Genomic DNA, 18,434 nt, shown 5'->3' with positions numbered 1-18,434 from the left:
GGTCCCTGGGGCGGCTCTGGCCACGCCCCCAGGGGAGGAGTCGAGTCGGGGGCGGGGAGGCCGCCTGGCTCCTCGGCGGTCCGCGGCGGCGGCGGCGGGGTGGCGGCGGCGGCGACATGGAGAGCGGGGCTTACGGCGCGCCCAGGGCGGGCGGCTCCTTCGACCTGCGACGCTTCCTGACGCAGCCGCAGGTGGTGGTGCGCGCCGTGTGCTTGGTGAGCCGGGGTGCGGGGCCGCGGGGACCCTACTTCGTCGCCAGGCCGGGGGCGGCGAGGGCGAGGGGGCCTCCGCGCGCCTGAGAGCGCGACAGGTGGCAGCGGCCGAGGCCCGGGTGTGGGAACGGCGCGCGGGGCGGGCGATCGGGGCCCGGGACCCTGCAGCCGCTCACCACCACCCGCACCCCGGGGCCCCGCCGGTCCCCCCACTCCGATCCCTGCCGCCTCCCACCCGGGGCCCTGCCACCCCCATCTCCCGGCCCGGGCACCGGGTGGCCCTGGAGGCGCCGCCGGGAGCAGGCCTATCGCCCTGCTGGCAATGGGAGGAGTTTGAGGCGGCTCCAGGACAGGTGGCCAGCGTGCCGCGACTCCCAGCCTGGGGGAATTCATCCGGAGGGGGGCTTTCCGAAGCCACGTGGGGTGCAGGGGGTTGCGGGGGAAGGCCTGGCCGCCCTGAAACAGAGTCTGTCTTCCACTCAAGAGCAGCCCATGGGTCTGCTTCCCCACCCAAGGTCAAGTGACCCTAGTCTGTGCCCCTCCGCCTGAGCTGGGTGAGCCGCTCCAGCACCAGGTTACTGGGGCAGGGGGTTGGTGGGAGGTCCCCTGCTCTTGGACAACCAGAGCTCAAAGCTGGACAAGGTGTTAGGAAGCGCGCAGGCAGAGGGCTGGGCCTAAGGTAGCCACACCGCACCTGCCTGGGGCTGGAGCCCTGTGAGTTGCCCTGGTGACACCCTCATCCGCATTCTGCCTGACCTGTGGGGTCTGACCCCAGGAGCAGATGCCCATGTTTCGGGATGGCAGTGCCAGGAGTCAGGCTGGCACACTGCTCCCAGCATCCAGAGTTCCGGCTTCATCTCCAGCTGGGGGTGGGGCTTGTGACTGCCAGCTCCGGAGCTTATTGAGAGGGCCTTGTGCAGACAGGCAGGGCAGGCGGGGGAGAGGCCTGGGCTAGTCCCAGAGGGAGCCAGGTGTCCAGACTCACATATGGCTGAGTTGGGCGGTAGCCTTTCAGTTTGAGGTGGAGACAGGTGATGTGAGGCTGTTCCCAAGGGCCTGGAGCCCCTCCCAGGGTTGTGGGTGCTGCACACTCTTGACCCCCCTACCCCAGTGCCTCCAGGGTCTGAGTACAGAGCTGTGTCCACGGGCCTGCTGGGCAGACCCACCTGAGGTGCCCTGTGTGGGTAGGACCAGCTATGGGCAGAAGCCAACAGGGATTCCCTGGGAGGCCAGGGGCCAGGATGCCAAAGAGCCCAGAATTCTTCGTAGGAGGAAGACTGGCCAAACTGGGGAGCCCAGCCTGAAGCAGGGAAGAGTCGGAGGGGGCCGTGGGAGTTGGCAGTCTGGGGACATGGTTTCAGTTCAGAGGCATGGTTTTCCTGAAGTGGAAGGAGTTCTCCATCACTGGGTTTTCAGGCAGAGGCTGGCGCTGTAGAGGTGACAGGCAGGTGGTGATCAGGGGGTGAGACTCCAAGCTTGGGTTACTCTGACTTTGTGAGCCATCCCGCTTAAAACTCACTACAAGTGGGAGTGGTCCAGCAGAGCCATCCCCCAGGCAGACAGCGGGGTGGGCCGTCACCTCCCAGGAGACCCCCCTGCACTCCCCACTGTCCTCAGTCCAGCAATCCCCAGGAATCCATGCCCCTTATAACGGGTGTCTGGAGAAGGGAGTGGGGAGGGGACTCGCTCCCCAAGTTCAGGAAGGGCTGGGTCACCAAGCTCCAGCAGGGGAAAAGCAGGATCGGGGAGGCCAGTGTCCCCTCCCATCAGGGTCCCACTCCGTGTGCCACCTGGGGGTGTGGCCCACAAGGGTGGCAGTCACTCAGCCCTTCCCCTGCCTCCTGCTCAGGTCTTTGCCTTGATCGTGTTCTCATGCATCTTCGGCGAGGGCTACAGCAACACCCACGATTCCCAGCAGCAGTACTGCGTGTTCAACCGCAACGAGGACGCCTGCCGCTACGGCAGCGCCATTGGGGTGCTGGCCTTCCTGGCCTCGGCCTTCTTCTTTGTGGTCGACATCTACTTCCCCCAGATCAGCAATGCCACTGACCGAAAGTACCTGGTCATCGGTGACCTGCTCTTCTCAGGTACCGGCCAGCTGGCTGCAGCTCCACTTGACCTTGGGGTGAACAGGAACAGCAGTGTTCCCAGAAGCTCTAGGGGGCTGTGACTGCAGGCTGGGGAGGGGTGGGAGCAGCCCTGGGTCTCCTGACCTCGCCCACGGTCAGGCTGGCACACAAGGATTTCTCAGTGTCTGCTGAAACCCCCTGGAGCTGAGTTGGGCTTGGAGCAGAGCCCTAGAGATGGCATCCTGTCCCCACCCCAGCTTCTGAATCAGCACCTCTACAGCCCTGGAGGCTTCTTGCTCCCAGGGGGCCCCTGTCCTCCTGCCGCTCTGTGGAGCTAACCCTCCCCTCTTGGCCTTCGCCCCAGCTCTCTGGACCTTCCTGTGGTTCGTTGGCTTCTGCTTCCTCACCAATCAGTGGGCGGCCACCAAGAAGAACGATGTGCATGTAGAAGCCGACTCAGCCCGGGCGGCCATCACCTTCAGCTTCTTCTCCATCTTCTCCTGGGTAAGTGGACCCAGGGCGGGACAGGGTCCTGGTGTCTCTGGTGAAGGGTGGTGCAGGGCTGAGTTACCCAAACCTCGGGGCTCCCTGCAGTGCGTGCTGGCCTTCCTGGCCTACCAGCGCTACAAGGCTGGAGTGGACGAATTCATCCAGAACTACGTGGACCCCACTCCGGACCCGAGCACGGCCTACGCCTCCTACCCAGGCGTGCCTGCGGACACCTACCAGCAGCCGCCCTTCACCCAGAACGCCGAGAGCACCGAGGGCTACCAGCCGCCCCCTGTGTACTGAGCTGCAGCCAGGATGGTATGGGGAGGGAGGAGGGTGCCTGGGGGCCTCCCCTCCTCCCCGGCTCCTCCCCCAAGGCTTGGCTCCTAGGGCCGCTGGCCCCTCTCGATGTCCGAACTGACACAGGGCCTGGAGAGAGAGCCCTGAAGTGCCTGTGCCCCAAGGGCTTCACCCACCACTCCTCGAGGGCATTTTTTAGGAAAGGGTTTTTGTTGCTTTTAATGACCGGCATCCCCACCGGGAATAGCTCCAGGCGCCCAATATGCTGTTTTGACAAGTGCCTTAGCTTCTCCCCAGCCCAGGAGCCGGGCCCACGTCCAGGCGCTGGTGGCTGCAGCCATTTGGGGTTCTCTGCCAAAGACGAGGCTGCGGGGCCTTCTCCTCGCTCCTGCTGCAGGCACTGGGCCGGGGCTCCTTCCCTCCTCACTCAGGTTTGTTCCGCCTCAGCCCCCTGCCTGCTCTTCGGGCAGCCAGCCGTGCTCACTGCTGAAGTGTCTGCTCGCTTGGACCTGTGGTCACACTCTGTGCCAGTGCCTCTGGGTCACCTTCCTGGCAGCCGAGGGGCAGGGCTGGTGCCCACCCTTGGGAGACCCTGTCTCTGATCCCGCCCTGTGGCTGCAGAGAGGGGCCTTTGCCTGACAACACCCAGCTTTATGTAAATATCCCAGGTCTGTCAGGAGGTGTGGGATGTACCCACAGCCCCCAGGCTGCTCTGAATGTATATTACAAAGCCTTGGGGGAAGGACACACAGCACCCTTGGATTCTGTTAGACTAATTCTGGAGATGGAATAAATGGTTTTCTCATTCATAATCTCCATTGTCATTGGTGGGGCCTCTCCTTAGGGCTGGAAGGAAGAGAAATTCCACAGGTGCAAGGTACAAGCTGCAGCTGAGGCCTTACGGAACCTAAGTTGTGGCAGCCTGCCCCTCCACTGTGCCCAGCAGCTCCCCCCACCCCCACCCCGCCTGGGGTCTCATGCCTCACACTGCCCTCCATCAGCATCTTAAAATAGCAACTGTGCTCAGCTTGTAAACAACATGGCTTTTCTGGGCCGCCTTGCCAGGGTCCTGGCGTGCCCCTGGAGGGGCAAGGGTCCTCTGCTTCCTGTAGACAGGGCTTGGAACCCCTGCAGCCCATCTCAGACCCTTGGGGAGCTGACCTAACTGCCCAGCCCATGCCTGGGAATGAGCTCCGCTCAGGCAGGAGGCTAGGGCCCCCGAGGCAACTCTGGACTTCCCCTTTCCAACAGTGAGAGGGAGCTGTCAAAAGAGGGCCCCAATAGTTTCAAAACCCCGAGTAAAAACTAACAGGGTTTGGGGATTATGGTCTGACTGTGGTACTGCACCTCTGTAACCAAGCCAGTGGGAGGGAGAAGCTAGGGTAAGGGTGGGGAACTGGGACCCCCTCTGCATGGGGCACACCCACAGCCCAGGCCCACCCCACCCTCCCATAAGCTGCCCACTGCCCGTTTCCCAAGGCACGGCAGAGCTGGTCTTCCTGGCTCCTGAATTGTCAAGTGTCTGTTTCACAAAATAAAACCTGACCTCACAGCCCCAGCTGGCAGCACAAACCAAGGCTTCATCTTTTCCAACCAAGCCCCAGGCTCCTGCATCCACTCATCTTGACCTGAAACCCTCCCAGACAGAAGAACAGGCAAACGTGCCTCTTAGAATACTTGATGCTCATCTCTCAGTTAAAAAAAAGATTTGTGGTTAAGGGGTCAGGAGTACTAGAAAAAGATTTGAAAGGAAATCCCCATACCTGAATCATGTCAGAGGTTGTCTATAGTGAGACCCGGGGAATCCCAGACAGTTAAAAGAGAAATATGCTTTTACCAACCAATAAATTTTAATATTAGTTATCAGTTCCACACACACACACAGCCCCCACCTCCTTAGAAGACAAGCCCATGGGAGCTGAGCCCCAGAGCAGGGTGAGTGCCACCCACGTGGAAGAAGCTGTAATTCCGGAGAAAATGATCGCCAGATCAGGAAGGGCTTTCAGCCCAAAAGGAAATAAGAATAAGTCCAGCCATCCCCAGGGGCAGCCGGGAGCCCTGTCCCAGGCAGAGGGACCAAGTCTTTGCGTGGGAGGAGGCCCACGCTGAGCCAGAGGTGCTGGGGTATGGACTTCCCAGTGAGAACAGAAACTCAACAGCAAATGCCACAAACTGGGAAGAAGCCGGCGACGCCGATGTCACAGCAGCTTGTGGCTTGGCCTCACCCCAAGAGGGATGGCTGCAGCGGCCAGATCCCGCCCTGCAGGGCGGCCAGCTCCGGCCTCGGGAGACTGTGATCGCCCCGCAGCTGGGATGGGAACTGAGAAAAGCTGGTGGGCAGGCGAGGAGGGAAGTGTGCAGTGCAGACCACCAGCCGCCTCCTTGGCCTGGGAAAGGGCACAGCAGCAGGGACTGCTGGTGGTGAAACCTCCACCTCCCCCCATGCCCCTCCCCCACCACTTCCTCCTCCAAGAAGGCTGGGCAGCTCTCGGGCATCCGCCAGGGGGCGACAGCGGGCGAGTTGGGGGGAGCAGGTGGTGGGTGAGCGCCTGCCATGGGGAGGGGCCAGGACCTCAGTTGGCCTGGCTGCACTGCCAGATCTGATGAGTGGCAAACAGCTTCCGGACTCCTGGGGCCTCCGCGGGCTTTCCCAGCGTCATCGGGCAGTTCTCCTTATTCTCTTCGCTGTCCAGCACGGCGGGCTGACCCGAGGCCTTCTTGAAGTAGCATAGGCGGCACACGGAGTGGTACTTGTCTGCTCCTCCAATGACCTCGACCTGACCGTGCGACAGGAAGCGCCTGGATTGAGCGGGGTGGGGGGCGCAGCGCCCCATCCCTCGCCCTTGGGAGAAGGCAGAGGGCGGCTACTTCCTTCTCCACACCCAGCCTCTTGGTGTAGGCGCCCCTGCCTGCCCCCCACCCACCCATCCCTTGGAGAAGGCAGGGGGCAGCTACCTCCTCCTCCACACCCAGCCTCTAGGTGTAGGCGCCCCACCCCTGGGAGAAGGCAGGGAGTAGCTACCTCCTTCTCCACGCCCAGCCTCTTGGTGTAGGCGGCCTCTCGGAAGCACTCCATGCACACTGCCGTCAGCTTGACCACGCTCTCTGCCAGGGGCACCAGGTTCAGGATGGTCCCAAAAGCCTGTACAATCCACAGAAAGACGAGTGCACGCTCATTTCGCCGGGTGGGCTTTTCCTGGAGACCCTGACTCACAGCCCTGAAGCCAGGAAACTAAGCCTGGACCTCGCCTTCCCCCAGAGCACCTGCCCTAGGCGGGTGGAGTCGGGGCACCCCAGGGAGCTGGGACTGGCTGGCCCGAGTGCCTGGGCTTGGGCATGGTGTGGGCATCCAGGGCACGCTGGGCTGTCCATTTCTGTGCACTGCCCAGGCCCCTCGGTCCCCGGACCCACCCTAAGACCTGGACCAGACACTTCACCTTCCTCTGAAAGGTCCCATCCAGCGCAGCCACAATGACAGTCTTCCCCGAGTTGGCCATGTTCTCGCAGAACTCCACAATGTCAGGGAACTGGAGGAAAGGGTGAGAGGAGGAGGAGGAGTGAGCTTCTGCCCTGGGCAGCAGCTTCCGGGAGCTGCGGACACGCTGCCAGGCCCAGAAGCTCCACTACCCGCATCCAGGTGGAGCTGAGAACAGGGCCACCCCAGCTCTCCCACCCACAGCTTCCCAACTTGCTCCCCCATGGCACCAACTTTCCACAGCAGAGCCAGGCCGCACTCCAGGCTAGGCGCCTGGACCTGCCACCAGGGTGATGCAACCCAGGTGGAGAGGCTGTCTGCCACTGCAGTGGACCAAAGCTCAGATCTGACGCTGCCTCGGGCTTGAACCAGGTTCTCCATTGGCTGTGACACTGGCAATGACTTCACGTTCCTGAGCCCAGGAAAAGGCAAGGAAGGCCCCTGGTGATGTTTAAGGATTAAGGACACACAAATAATTTATTACATATGCTATTTGGCTGAGAGGCAGGCTCTGTGTGTTTGCTTTTATTTTCTTCTTTTAAACATAATGTACCATGTGATGCCTGGAGAAGGGGCAGGAGTTCCACTGGCCACTTACAGAGCAGGATGGCTCAACACACCACCTGCGGAAAGTCCTTACTTGGTAAATAAAATTTCATTTCAAGTGGCCCAAGGGGCCACTACTTAAACGAATCTTTTTGTGACCTTTCACTGGTCAATCATCTATCTGGTCTGTGGGTTGGGTGAAGTGGGGAGTTCCAGTGTTTGGGCAGAGGGTCTCTCTCCAAGCTACTTGTGGAGGTGTGTAGTTACAAGACCCGAGGGCTCACCCAGATGAGGACCAGGACAGGGCTTGGAGAACCCAAACCAGTTCCAGCGGGATCCACCAAAGCCAGATCTGACTGCCCTCTGCAGGGTTTGCCGAGCCTGCACTATGTAAATGGCACCTCCCACCCCTAGGCTCCAGCCTGGCTCCAGGTGAGGCCCCTCCTTTTCTCTAAAGGACATGTCACAGGTCACAGAAATGCAGCCCCCAGCCTGCAAGGACCTGTCAGCCAGTGCCCCCCACCCCGATCCCTGTTGTCACAAACAAAACCGTTTCTAGACACTGCCAGAAATCCACGGGGAAGGTGGAGAGCAGAACCACCCTGGAAGGAGCACCTTCTTCATCCTACCCTCCCTGTCCAGTCATGGTCCCTCCACACCAGGGTTTGGGGACCGCGAGGGGTCCTCCATCCTGCCTGCTACAGTGATGCCCGCGGTCAGAGAGCTTAGTTCTTCCACCTGAACTTTGTGCCCTGCTCACATGCCATCCCACTCTCTGCCCAAACACTGAACCCGGGGCCCCCAGAAGGGGGTCCTGAATGATCCAAGGTACAGTCAGAGCTGCCCAGGTTGTCTGCAGCATCCCCGAAGGCCCACTGGTAACCAACCACGTTACTGCCGTTTGTTTCTATCGCCACTCATTTTTTTAGGTTATGTTACGGGCTGACTTGGGAACCCTCCCACCCCCCCAATCCTTATGCTGAAACCCTGACCCCCAATACCTCAGAATGTGACCTTATTTGGACAGAAGGTCTTTGCAGAGGTCATCCAGTTAAAGCAGGTGTGTAGGGTGGGCTTCACTCCAGTAGGAATGGTGTCCTCGAAAAAAGGGGAAATGTGGACCCAGGGACAGACAGAGGAGCAGACGAATGTGAAGAGGCAGGGAGCAGATGGCCACCTGCACGCCGAGGGGACCGGCCTGGGACAGACTCTCCCTCACGGCCTTGGGGGAACCTGCCCTGCCCACACCTTGATCTTGGGCTCCCAGCCTCCAGAGCTATAGAAAATGAATGTCTGTGGTTTAAACCACCTGGTCTGCAGTGCATGTTACAGCAGCCAAAGACCCCAGTACAAGTTACATTTAAAGCGGGGCTTCAGAGGACCTAGCCAACGCAGAATTTTCTTGGGAGACAAAAATGATCACCACAGGGGATCCAGCAAGAAAAGCAACAGGTAGGGTTTCTTGACAGTGACAAGCCTGTCCGTGTGGTTCATCTGCTCACCCAGCACCAGGGCTGACCTGCCGAGAGCCGCTTCCTGAACAAGGTATGATGGGGGCGGGGAGGACCGAAAGCGGTGGAAGCGGAGGTCAGGCAGCCAGGAAGGAGATCCGCCCTTGTCGTCATGTTGCCCAGTGGTCGCAGCCTCGTGATGCTCGACGGAAGCACCCCGGCCCTGCCCAGGCGGAGACCTCGCTTCCTAGCAGCCCGGCTGGCGTTGATGGTTGCAGAGACCACAGGAGGGGACAGGGCGAAGGATGTGACAGTGAAGGATTCAGCCGCTCCACCACGAATGGTAAAGACTAAATGAGATGCCCAGACCAAATACAGAGGCAAATAAACCAGGAAGAAATATTTACAGCATGTAACAAAGTGGCGCTGGCTATATCACATGACCCAGAGGAAAGACAAACCAAGAGGAGGCTCTTTACAAAAGGAGAAAACAGGGACAACGTCAGCCACCCAGTAAGAAAAGAGAAAGGCAGTCAGAATAGAATATGTGTGCGCAGCCACCGCCGCCTGCCCTCCACGGGGGACGTCTGCAGACCCGGCAGTCCCCGCCCCCCTCCTGCAAGCCATCCATGCCCCTACAGCAGAGGACTGTCCTGGGTGGCTTCCAGGCTCTCCCAGGGTGAACACTGAAGTCCTTCCTGCTGACCAGGCCAAAGCCCCTGATCTGGAGCACACTCCTGCCTGGGAACTTCACCCCACTTTCCTTCCAGCCCCTTTCTGACCGTCCTCATAAAGCATGATCCCCACCGGGGCTCCACCTACTCACATGGCTTTTCTCTTCCCTAGTTGCCAAAACTTTTACATATCTCTTTCCCCCAGCTAGAATGGAAGCGCAAGGGCGAGACCCTGGCTGTACCCCCAACACCTAGAACACTGCCGCCATACGGCTCAAGCTCAGAAAACACTGCATGAACAAACCCGACCCCTTGGCCAGTGATTCCAATACACCAGATAAACCCCAATACACCAGATGACAGCCCAATGTCCACCCACACGTCCATCACAGCCTTTAAGTGCCATACCCAAGGGGCCGGGTCATGCAAGACACGGTACATTCACAAGGATAGGTGTCTGTTGATGTGGAAAGATGGTCACAACACGTGATATGAACCCAATCTATAAATAGATATATATGTACGGAGACTAGAAGGATACAGACAAAATGTTCTGTGATTTTTGTTTTGTTTTTCTGGGCAGCGAAAGAGAAGGGCAGGCCAGCGGCAGGAGCTGCCTGAGCTCACAGTGGGCCTTGGGGTTGCTGTGCTGAACAGAATTAATTTCATACAACTAATTTCATAGAGTTAATTTCATGAGCTTCTGGCCCGGTCACACAGGGCAAAACCAGACCCCTTCTAGGGAATACCCTGGGGGTCCAGTGGTTAGGATTCAGAGCTCTCACTCCCGTAGACCCAGGTTCAATCCCTAGTCCAGGAACTAAGATCCCACACGTTGTGTGGCATGGTCAAAACAAACAAACCAGACCCCTCCCTAAGCATGTCTGAGCACGGACAGATCGTAAGTAAGCATCACCTAGGCTATGGGGTACCAAATGTCCCCCCTCCTGGCTAAAGGAGTGACCCCTGCTGCTTCGGCCTCCTGGTCCACCCTCCCTACAGGTGACGTTTAAGATGCTGGTCAGAATCATCGCTCTTCCAGGGACACCAAATCAAGAGCCAAACCGGCCTCCAAAACCCTCCCAGGAATGACCTGACACCGCCCCCATTTCCTAATAACCAAGCCCTCACCCACACCCCCCAGTTCTCATGCCAGTGTCTCCCTGCAACTACAATCCCCAGTTGTTCAGTTCTGGGGCTATTCCTGGTGGTCTCTGGACAGAAGACATTAGTAGTCAGTTATGGACTTTCTTCTTAGATATAGCCCTTCCTGACTTTTCCCAGATGAGCCCCCTTCGTACTTGTGGTAAAACAGAGATAAGACGGGCACTCAGGGTGACCCCGTGAGGCTGGCGTGCCCAGGAGCCAGCTGCCCAGCTATCACTGCACCCTCAGCTGGTAGCCTGGGGACTTCAGACACACCCCTCCCTGACACCTCGTCTGCACAGGAAGGATGAAGGAAGGAAGGGGCAGTCCTTTTGTCCGGCCCCACGTAGAGAGGCAGCCTCCAGACTTCTTGCTAAGCAAGACCCACAGGGGTGAGGATCGAACAGAAGACTGGCGATGTTTCTATAGGGCGTTTAATAAATACTTGTGATGGAAACTCAACTGTGACTTGCTGGCCAGAGAGGAAGCAGCCATAGAAACAGAACAGAACTGGGGGTCCAGTGGCCCACCAGCTCCCGAACCAGGGCACTTGGCTCTCAACCAAGGAGGTGTCAGAAGAGGAAGGTCCCTGCCAGGGTGTCCAGCTCAGCCCTGAGAAGACGCTTTACCTACAGCCAGGGAGCAGAGTGGTTAGCGGGCACACACCGGGCCTGAAGGATGGGAGAGCTTCCCCAAAGCTCTCATTCCTTGTTCTGAGAGCCACCCCCCAAAACTGACCCAGGCTCCCCAGAGCCTTCTGGAGCTCAGAGTCTAGGAGAGAAAGGGAAGAGCTGCAGCCCTGTTCTCCCCTGAAGCCCCTCTTACCCCAAGTCCCTCCACCATGAAGCCACAAAAGAAAACCTAAGTGTACGTGTGTGTGTGCATGGAGAGGCCAGCTACGACACAGCTGTGTTCAGAAGCAAGCTGACCATCTCTGAGGTCAGAGATAGAGTGGTCACAACAAGGTGGGTGAATAGACGGATGCAGCCTGGCTCCCGGAGCAGGTCCGGGCAGCCAGCAGTCCATCTCCAGAGGGCACACACCGAAAGATACACCCAGTGTGGGGATAGAGGATCCCCAGTCTCAGGTGGGAGGGAAGCATGGAGCTGTGATCACCATAACAGAGCCTGAGACATCCCTGGAGGACATTACAGCCCATTACAGCCTGAGCCACTGGCTCCACCCTGCCCTGGGACCTGGAAGGCAGGGCAGGCAGATTGCCAACCACTCACCTAACAAAGAAAAGTATTTCCTTAATTTTCTATTTCCTCTTCCTCCAGGGCACAGCACTGGACCAAATGCACAGATAAGGGAGTGAAGTGAAGTCGCTCAGTCATGTCGACTCTTTGCGACCCCGTGGGCTGTAGCCCACCAGGCTCCTCTGTCCATGGGGTTCTCCAGGCAAGAAAACTGGAGTGGGTTGCCATTTCCTTCTCCAGGGGATCTTCCTGACCCAGGGATTGAACCCAGGTCTCCCGCATTGCAGGTAGACGCTTTAACCTCTGAGCCACCAGGGAAGTCCACAGATAAGGGAACCGTATGCCAAAACTCCAGTGGTGAGAAGGCAGCAGAGGCAAGGCACACGTGCGGACCCTGGCATATGGAAACCACCCAGGGACCCACTGGGTTCTAGGGACCTCTGGGTTGTCTCCTCTCTACCGTCAGCATGCAGCCACCTGGACTGATCTTGGAAGTCACATGTGAATACAGGGGCCTCGTTGGCAGGCCATCCCACCACTGATGACTTGGAATACCTTTCTTTCATGGTAAGCTACTGAAAATTAGGGTTTATTTGTCACAGGAGCCACATTACCCTAACGTAATGGGTGGAGGTGGGGGATTGAAGTAAAGTCCCTCGGAAGTTTTAGTTTCATCCATTCAAGACACATTTGAAGAAATAAAACACTGCAAAAACGCTGGAGAGAAACTAAGATCACAAGAGACAACCCACACGCTCAGCCAGAGAGCACGCTCCTAATGACCCGGATGCAGAGTGAGCTGGAGACGACTTTAAAAAGAGGTTTCCAGAAAGACAACAGAAGGAACAGAATTGATGCTTGATTCTTAAACAAGGGTATCTAAATGTCCATCAACAGATGAATGGATAAAAAAGATGCAGTACATATATACAATGGAATACTACTCAGCCATTAAAAAAGAACGAAATAATGCCACTTGCCGCAACATGAACGGACCTGGAGTGAGTCAGAGAAAGATATCATATAATATCACTTATATGTGAAGTCTAAAAAAAAGGTACAAATGAACTTTTTTACAAAACAAAAACAGAGTCACAGATGTAGAAAACAAATTTATGGTTACCAGGGGCATGAGGTGGGCGAGGATAAATTAGGAGATTGGGGTTGACATACACACACTACTATATATAAAACAGATAACTAATGAGGACCTACTGCATAGCACAGGGAACTCCACTCAATATTCTGTAACGCCCATATGGAAAAAGAACCAATAACAGAGAGTGGATGTGTGTATACGTATAACTGATTCACTTTGCTGTACGCTTGAAACTAATTCACTGTCAATCGACTGTACTCCAATACAGCAGAAACAAACAAAAACCCCAAGGGCAGACTGTTAAATAAGCCACAGCCAGTATAAAACAGGATAAATAAAAAGAAGACCCCCCTGGACCACACTGCTCTGAGAGAGAATAGACGGGCTCCCTGCCCAGGAAAGGGATCAGAGAGGCCTTCTCCTGAGCTCTAAGGCACGCGTCTGCGGCTTTTCCAAAGCAGCAAGGGGAAACACTGGCCACGTGCAACCCGCTAACTAGAAAACAAAACAAAGCCATCTTCACATCAAGATGGAGAGCTTCCCACCGACACAGCCTGGCTGTAAGAACTACTAAAGGGTGTATTTCAGCAGGAGGAAAAATAAACCCATAAAGAACAAGCAAGAGGGACTTCCCCAGTGGTCCAGCGGCTAAGACTCTATGCTCCCAACGCAGGGTTCAGTCCCTGGTCAGGAAACTAGATCCCACATGCCGCAACTAAGACGTGGCACCGCCAAATGAATAAAAACAAACAAACAAACAAAAAAAACAAGCAAGAAGTATCAATGAGCCAAACCAAACCAAACCCTTCCTTCTGGTATTGAGAAATCAAACTTTTTTGTTCATTGTAAATTTTTTTTTTTAAAGGTACAATAAATTCCATGTAACGGTAACACGGAGGGGAATTTCCTGGTGGTCCAGTGGCCAAGAGTCTGTGCTCCTAATGAAGGGGGCCCAGGTTTGATCCCTGGTCAGGAAGCCAGATCCCCCATGCTGCAATGAAGACTGAATGAGACCCAAGCAGCCAAATAAATACATATTTAAAAAAAAAACAACTCAGAAACACAGAAAGCAGTAAGGGAAATTCAAAGGGTTTTCAGATACTAGTTAAAGCAAATTAACTTAACAATATTTACCTACTTAAAGATCAGAATAGAACCAATAACCTCCAAACCAGCAGAGGAAAAAGGGGGACTTAAGGGGTTCACAGGAAGAGCAATGTCAGGACAAGTCAACTTACAAACTGCCCTTCGTCGATGCCTATGACAGCCACCCTCTGCGCATCCTGGATCACGTCCCGGAGCAGACAGGCTGGCAGGGCCTCCATGGTGTTCCTGGGGACAGAAAGCCAGAGTGTGGGCAAGGCAGGGGAGCGCCCTCACGACCACCCCTTCCTTGCAAAGCAGGTCAAGCCATCTGCCCAGAGCTTTGAGAAGTTAGTGCCCGTGGGAAGGCATCTGGGAAGGATAGTAAAGGTCTTTCTTCAGAAAACCAGCTATTCAACATGAGCTATTTCACTTTATGCTTTGGACTGGAAATTAGCCATGCCCAATGTAAAGGTCAACCTGGATGCCAAGCTCTTCTCTGCTGTGTGTGTAAGGGGAGGGGAGGGGCCGGGACACAGAAGGGGTTAATTCATGAGCTACAGTGTCCAGGGCCCATGACGCTTTGGGGATGAATGAAATGTTTTAAATTCTTTTAAAAATCAGAATAAGGGGCTTCCCTGGTGGCTCAGTGGTAAAGAGTCTGCCTGCCAGTGGAGGAGGCACAGGTTCAAGCTCTGATCCTGGATCCCGCTCGCTGCACAGCAAGGAAGCCCAGGCGCCACAGCTACTAAGCCTGTGCTCTAGAGCCAAGAGCTACAGCGACTGGAGCCCGTGTGCCCAAGAGAAGCCACCCCAGTGAAAAGCCTGCTCACCGCAACTCCAGTAGCCCTCGCTCGCCTCACCTAGAGAAAAACCTGAACAGCACGGGAGATCCAGCCCCAAAAAATAAAAATAAATCAATAAAATTATTTTTTAAAAAACCAGAATGTGACTCTGTCTGAATTATTTTTGTCTTTCTAGCAATGTACTCATAGAGTATAATTTTTTTCTTCTGATAGAGGAAGGGGCCCATGAAAGTCTTACCATGGCCCTGGGTAGACCATTAGCACCAGAATCTAAGACTTGCAGGCCCGTGCGCTGGCAGAGATAAGCTGGGAACACCAATCAGCAGGGCAGTGACCTAGAATTCCCTCCTGTGGACTCCTCTGGCTGATCACAGGATTTCTAACAGACCATAGAGCTATTAACAGGCAGAGTCGGCATTCAAATCCACATTCATGCTGCTGCCTCGTATGTCCTAAAGGCAGATTCCCACCCAGCAGAGTATGAAAGCGAAAGGCAGCATGTGGGAATGTTCCAGTGCATTAAATGACTCAGTGAATCCTGCCCTGCCCCCACAGCCAGGCCTTCTGGAAAAGGAAAGCTAGTTCTTTGTCTTCTTTTTAAAAAGTTTCTGTTTTTCTACAATGTTATTTTCTCCTGTCTCCATTTCTGCCTGCTCCTCTGAACTAGCCTTGCAAGGGGCTAGGAGCTTCCTGAAGGTTCTGCAGTTTACAGCTAGAGTGGCTCAGACCATAAAGAATCTGCCTGCAAGGCAGGAGACCTGGGTTCAATCCCTGGCAACCCACTCCAGTATTCTTGCCGGGAAAACTCCCACGGACAGAGGGGTGGCAAAGAGTTGGACACGACTGAGCAACTTTTACTTCACTTTTAAAACGATGCCATAGTGATTATCTTACAGTTACTTTACGGTCATCCTGCTTCAAGCTCTGGGAAGAGTGTGAAACTACTTCCTGCATTTTAAACCCCCCACCCTTCCCCAAATAAAGAAAACCAGAGAGCAGGCAAGGCAGTAAGCTGGTTCCATCTCTAGCAAGAGCAGCGTCTCTGGAGCTTTGTCACCCTGCCAAGCGCTCGGCCTCTGCTGGGGCTTGTCCAGGCCTCTAGAGCCCATGTCAGAAAGGGTTTGTGACCCTGGGGCAGGGCTCGGATTTCACGCCATTTAACAGACTCCAGAAGCTGCCCTTCTGTTTGCTGCAGTGTTGCCTCTACTGCCTCACTGTCCTCCCCTGATGCTCCCCGAGTCCCATGCGGCGGAGGCCTATGTTTTAGGGATGAGAAGGCAAATTTGGAGATGTAAATGACCTGCCTGCAACAGACAGCAGGTCAGGGAAATGTCACTCAATGTTTAACTTAACTCGGAGTCCAGGGCCCTCTAAGCCTCAGCACCTGCCCGCCTTCAGAACCCCACTCGTTAGCCTATGAAATCACCCAGCCTGTAAAAACTAACCATGCCGTATGTTGAGGCCACTCTCTCCTTCTGAGATGGGCCACACTCTGTCTGTGGTGTATGTTTCTCTCTAAATAAATCCACCTCTTACTTTAAAAAGAAAAAAAAAAAAGCTCCCACCCTGAAACCACTCACAGCATGGCCTTGCTGCTGGGGGCTCATGTGGACAAGTCTGGAAGACAACAACAGTGTCTCAGGCTCCAAAGTATGAGGCCCCAGTCTGCTGCACGGAATGGCAGGAATGGTACTAAATTTCACCTCCAACCTCAGGCAGTGGACTGAAATGTCCACAGGGCGCAGGCAGATAGACGTAAAAGGGGGATGCTCGAAGGCCACGAGATGACGGGAAGTCGAGGACAAGCCAACTACAAATTTAAATAAAATTCACTCTGCAGCCAACAAAACCAGCCTGCATCCTCCATGGAGGTCAAGAGCAGGAGGTCAAGAGTAGTATCCTTAGTCAGATACTACTGACATTTGGGGCTGGATCATTCTTTGTCATGAGGCGGTCTATGCATCATAGAATGTTTAGTGGTATTCCTCTACCGACTAGTTGCCATCATGCCCTTATCTCCTCCTGTGGTTAAAAATTAAAAAGATCTCCAGACATTACAAATAGACTCTAGAAGGCAAAATCACCTCCACTGGGTTAAGAACCACTGGGCTAGAGTCCCAAGAAAGGCCAAGTTGTAGGGTACCATGCCAAGCAACTAGGAAAGTTTGCAGATTTAAACGGTTCCTTGTCAGGCATCAGCATTATTAACCATCCACTCTAAAGAACTCTGACAGTATGTTCTGTGAATTTACACCGGGCTTCTCACAAAAGGTGTGGGGACAGGATGGAAGAGGTAGGGACTGACCGGTCATGTGTGGAGAAGAGGCTGCTGTAACGCGTGTCTTTGGCATATTTGATCACCAGGCACTTGTACTGGGCAACCTGGAAGCGACGGACCCGTCTCATCAGCTCAGTACTGCAAGGTAAGGCCCAAGCGTTAATGTGGGCGAGGAAGACCCCATCAGCTCAAGCTGGGTTCCCCACCGCCTTCTGGGGGTCTACAGCCTGAGTCCCACCCATGGAGGGGAAGGTTGCAGGGCAGGGTGTGGGAAAGACCTGTGAGGACAGAGAGGGCCCCAGCACAGAGTTTCAGTCTAGACCCAGGAAGGAGGAGCATGTCTGGGCAGGAAGTCATTCTCTACCGGGAGGGTGTCAAGGAGGAGCCCTCAGGTGGTCCAGGGAAGGGCTGGAGGAGTGATTCTGTTAGGAGCACAGGTGGTGTGGGCAAAGGAAAAGACCACATGCAGGGGAGAGGGGTCCAGATTCCATTCCAAAATCATCTCACCCCACAGTTCTTCACCTAACCTGAACTAACAGAACTTTTTGGTGCAACAAGGAGAGCATCGAGTCTGTGTCCATGAGCCCACCCTGAGCCTCACCATCGTGGGCAAGGGCTTTGAGCTGGAGGGCTCTCCCCCAGGGCCATATAGGAAGGGGTCAGGGGAGTTACTGGGAGCTCGCTGGCGCCACCTCGGTCTGGGATTCGGTCTATCACTTCAAGGAAGCAAAGTTGCCAGTGGCTTGACTCTGCAGTGTTCAGAGTGACTACCTTCCTGGGCCGTCTAAGGAAACAGTCACACTGGAAGGAAGCGACAAACACCGCAGGGCGCTCAGGGCCCGGCCACCGTGCACACGCCCTTCAGGTGGGGCTTTAAAGGGGCTTAACGACGACCAGCTCCCGGAAGGATGGGTGGTTGCAAGGCCCCAAGCGGAGGAGGGTCTGACGGAAATGGGAGGAGCGCCTCCTCCGCGAGGTATTCCACGGAGGAGAGACGTTCTGGGCGGGAAAGCGGGGGTCGGACAGCGGGAGATGTTCTGGGGGGGCCAGTGTTCTGAGAGGGGCCGCAGGTTCGGGGCGGGGTGGGGGGCGTCAGCGGTGGATGGCGTCCCGGGGGGGCTGGAGGAGGAGCAGGGAAGCAGGGGAGGAGGTCCTGGGCCACCCCCGTCCCGCAAGGCCATTACCTTTTTCCTGAGAACATGGGTCCGAGAATCACCTAGGAGAAAAGGAGAGGTCACTTCGGGCCCCGGGGCGCATGGATATCCAGGGACCTCCCCGCTACCAGTCACGACTCCGACCCTGACCCCGACCCCTCCCCGGCGCCCGCACCTGGATCTGCCCCCGGGTCTTGCTGGGGGAGCCTGGCAGCACGTTGGGCAGGTTGATGCAGCTCATGGCACCTTCAGGGAGCTGGCAAACCAGGCACTCTGCGCCGCTGCCGCCGCCTTGCAGGCTCCCGCCGGTTCCCGCGCAGGGCATGTTATCCCGGCGAGCAGGCCAATCGGAAGCCGGGGCCGCCATCCCGGAACCAATCACCGCGCGGCCGCGGGATTGGAGGGAGATTTGGCCTCAGCCCGCCCCCTCGTGGGAGGGACCAGAAACGCGCG

The 18,434-nt window shown here is 56.1% G+C and overlaps 2 protein-coding genes across 3 annotated transcripts; one reads left to right on the top strand and one right to left on the bottom strand.

Annotated features, from left to right (window-relative positions):
- The first annotated feature begins 59 nt into the window (after nt 1–59).
- On the top strand, nt 60–3,882 carry SYNGR2 (synaptogyrin 2). 2 transcript variants are annotated; one of them, XM_070774002.1, is made up of 4 exons: nt 61–215; nt 2,062–2,299; nt 2,646–2,785; nt 2,876–3,299. In XM_070774002.1, exons 1-4 carry the CDS (start codon nt 117–119, stop codon nt 3,071–3,073), a joined length of 675 nt encoding a protein of 224 aa, XP_070630103.1. In that variant the 5' UTR covers nt 61–116; the 3' UTR covers nt 3,074–3,299. The 2 variants fall into 2 exon arrangements, with proteins under 2 accessions (XP_070630104.1, XP_070630103.1); XM_070774003.1 differs by lacking the exon at nt 2,646–2,785 and having other exon boundaries at nt 60–215; nt 2,876–3,882.
- A 1,016-nt stretch (nt 3,883–4,898) lies between these two features.
- On the bottom strand, nt 4,899–18,332 carry TK1 (thymidine kinase 1). The gene is made up of 7 exons (XM_019981595.2): nt 18,157–18,332; nt 18,012–18,043; nt 16,855–16,965; nt 13,899–13,992; nt 6,508–6,597; nt 6,093–6,212; nt 4,899–5,847 (listed from the first exon to the last, which is right to left on the bottom strand). Exons 1-7 carry the CDS (start codon nt 18,304–18,306, stop codon nt 5,644–5,646), a joined length of 801 nt encoding a protein of 266 aa, XP_019837154.1. The 5' UTR covers nt 18,307–18,332; the 3' UTR covers nt 4,899–5,643.
- Between the last annotated feature and the right edge of the window lie 102 nt (nt 18,333–18,434).

The sequence above is a fragment of the Bos indicus genome, chromosome 19, assembly GCF_029378745.1.
Source record: "Bos indicus isolate NIAB-ARS_2022 breed Sahiwal x Tharparkar chromosome 19, NIAB-ARS_B.indTharparkar_mat_pri_1.0, whole genome shotgun sequence".
NCBI lineage: Eukaryota > Metazoa > Chordata > Mammalia > Artiodactyla > Bovidae > Bos > Bos indicus.
The sequence above is the reverse complement of the archived record's forward strand: the minus strand, read 5'-3'. Positions and strand labels throughout refer to the sequence as shown.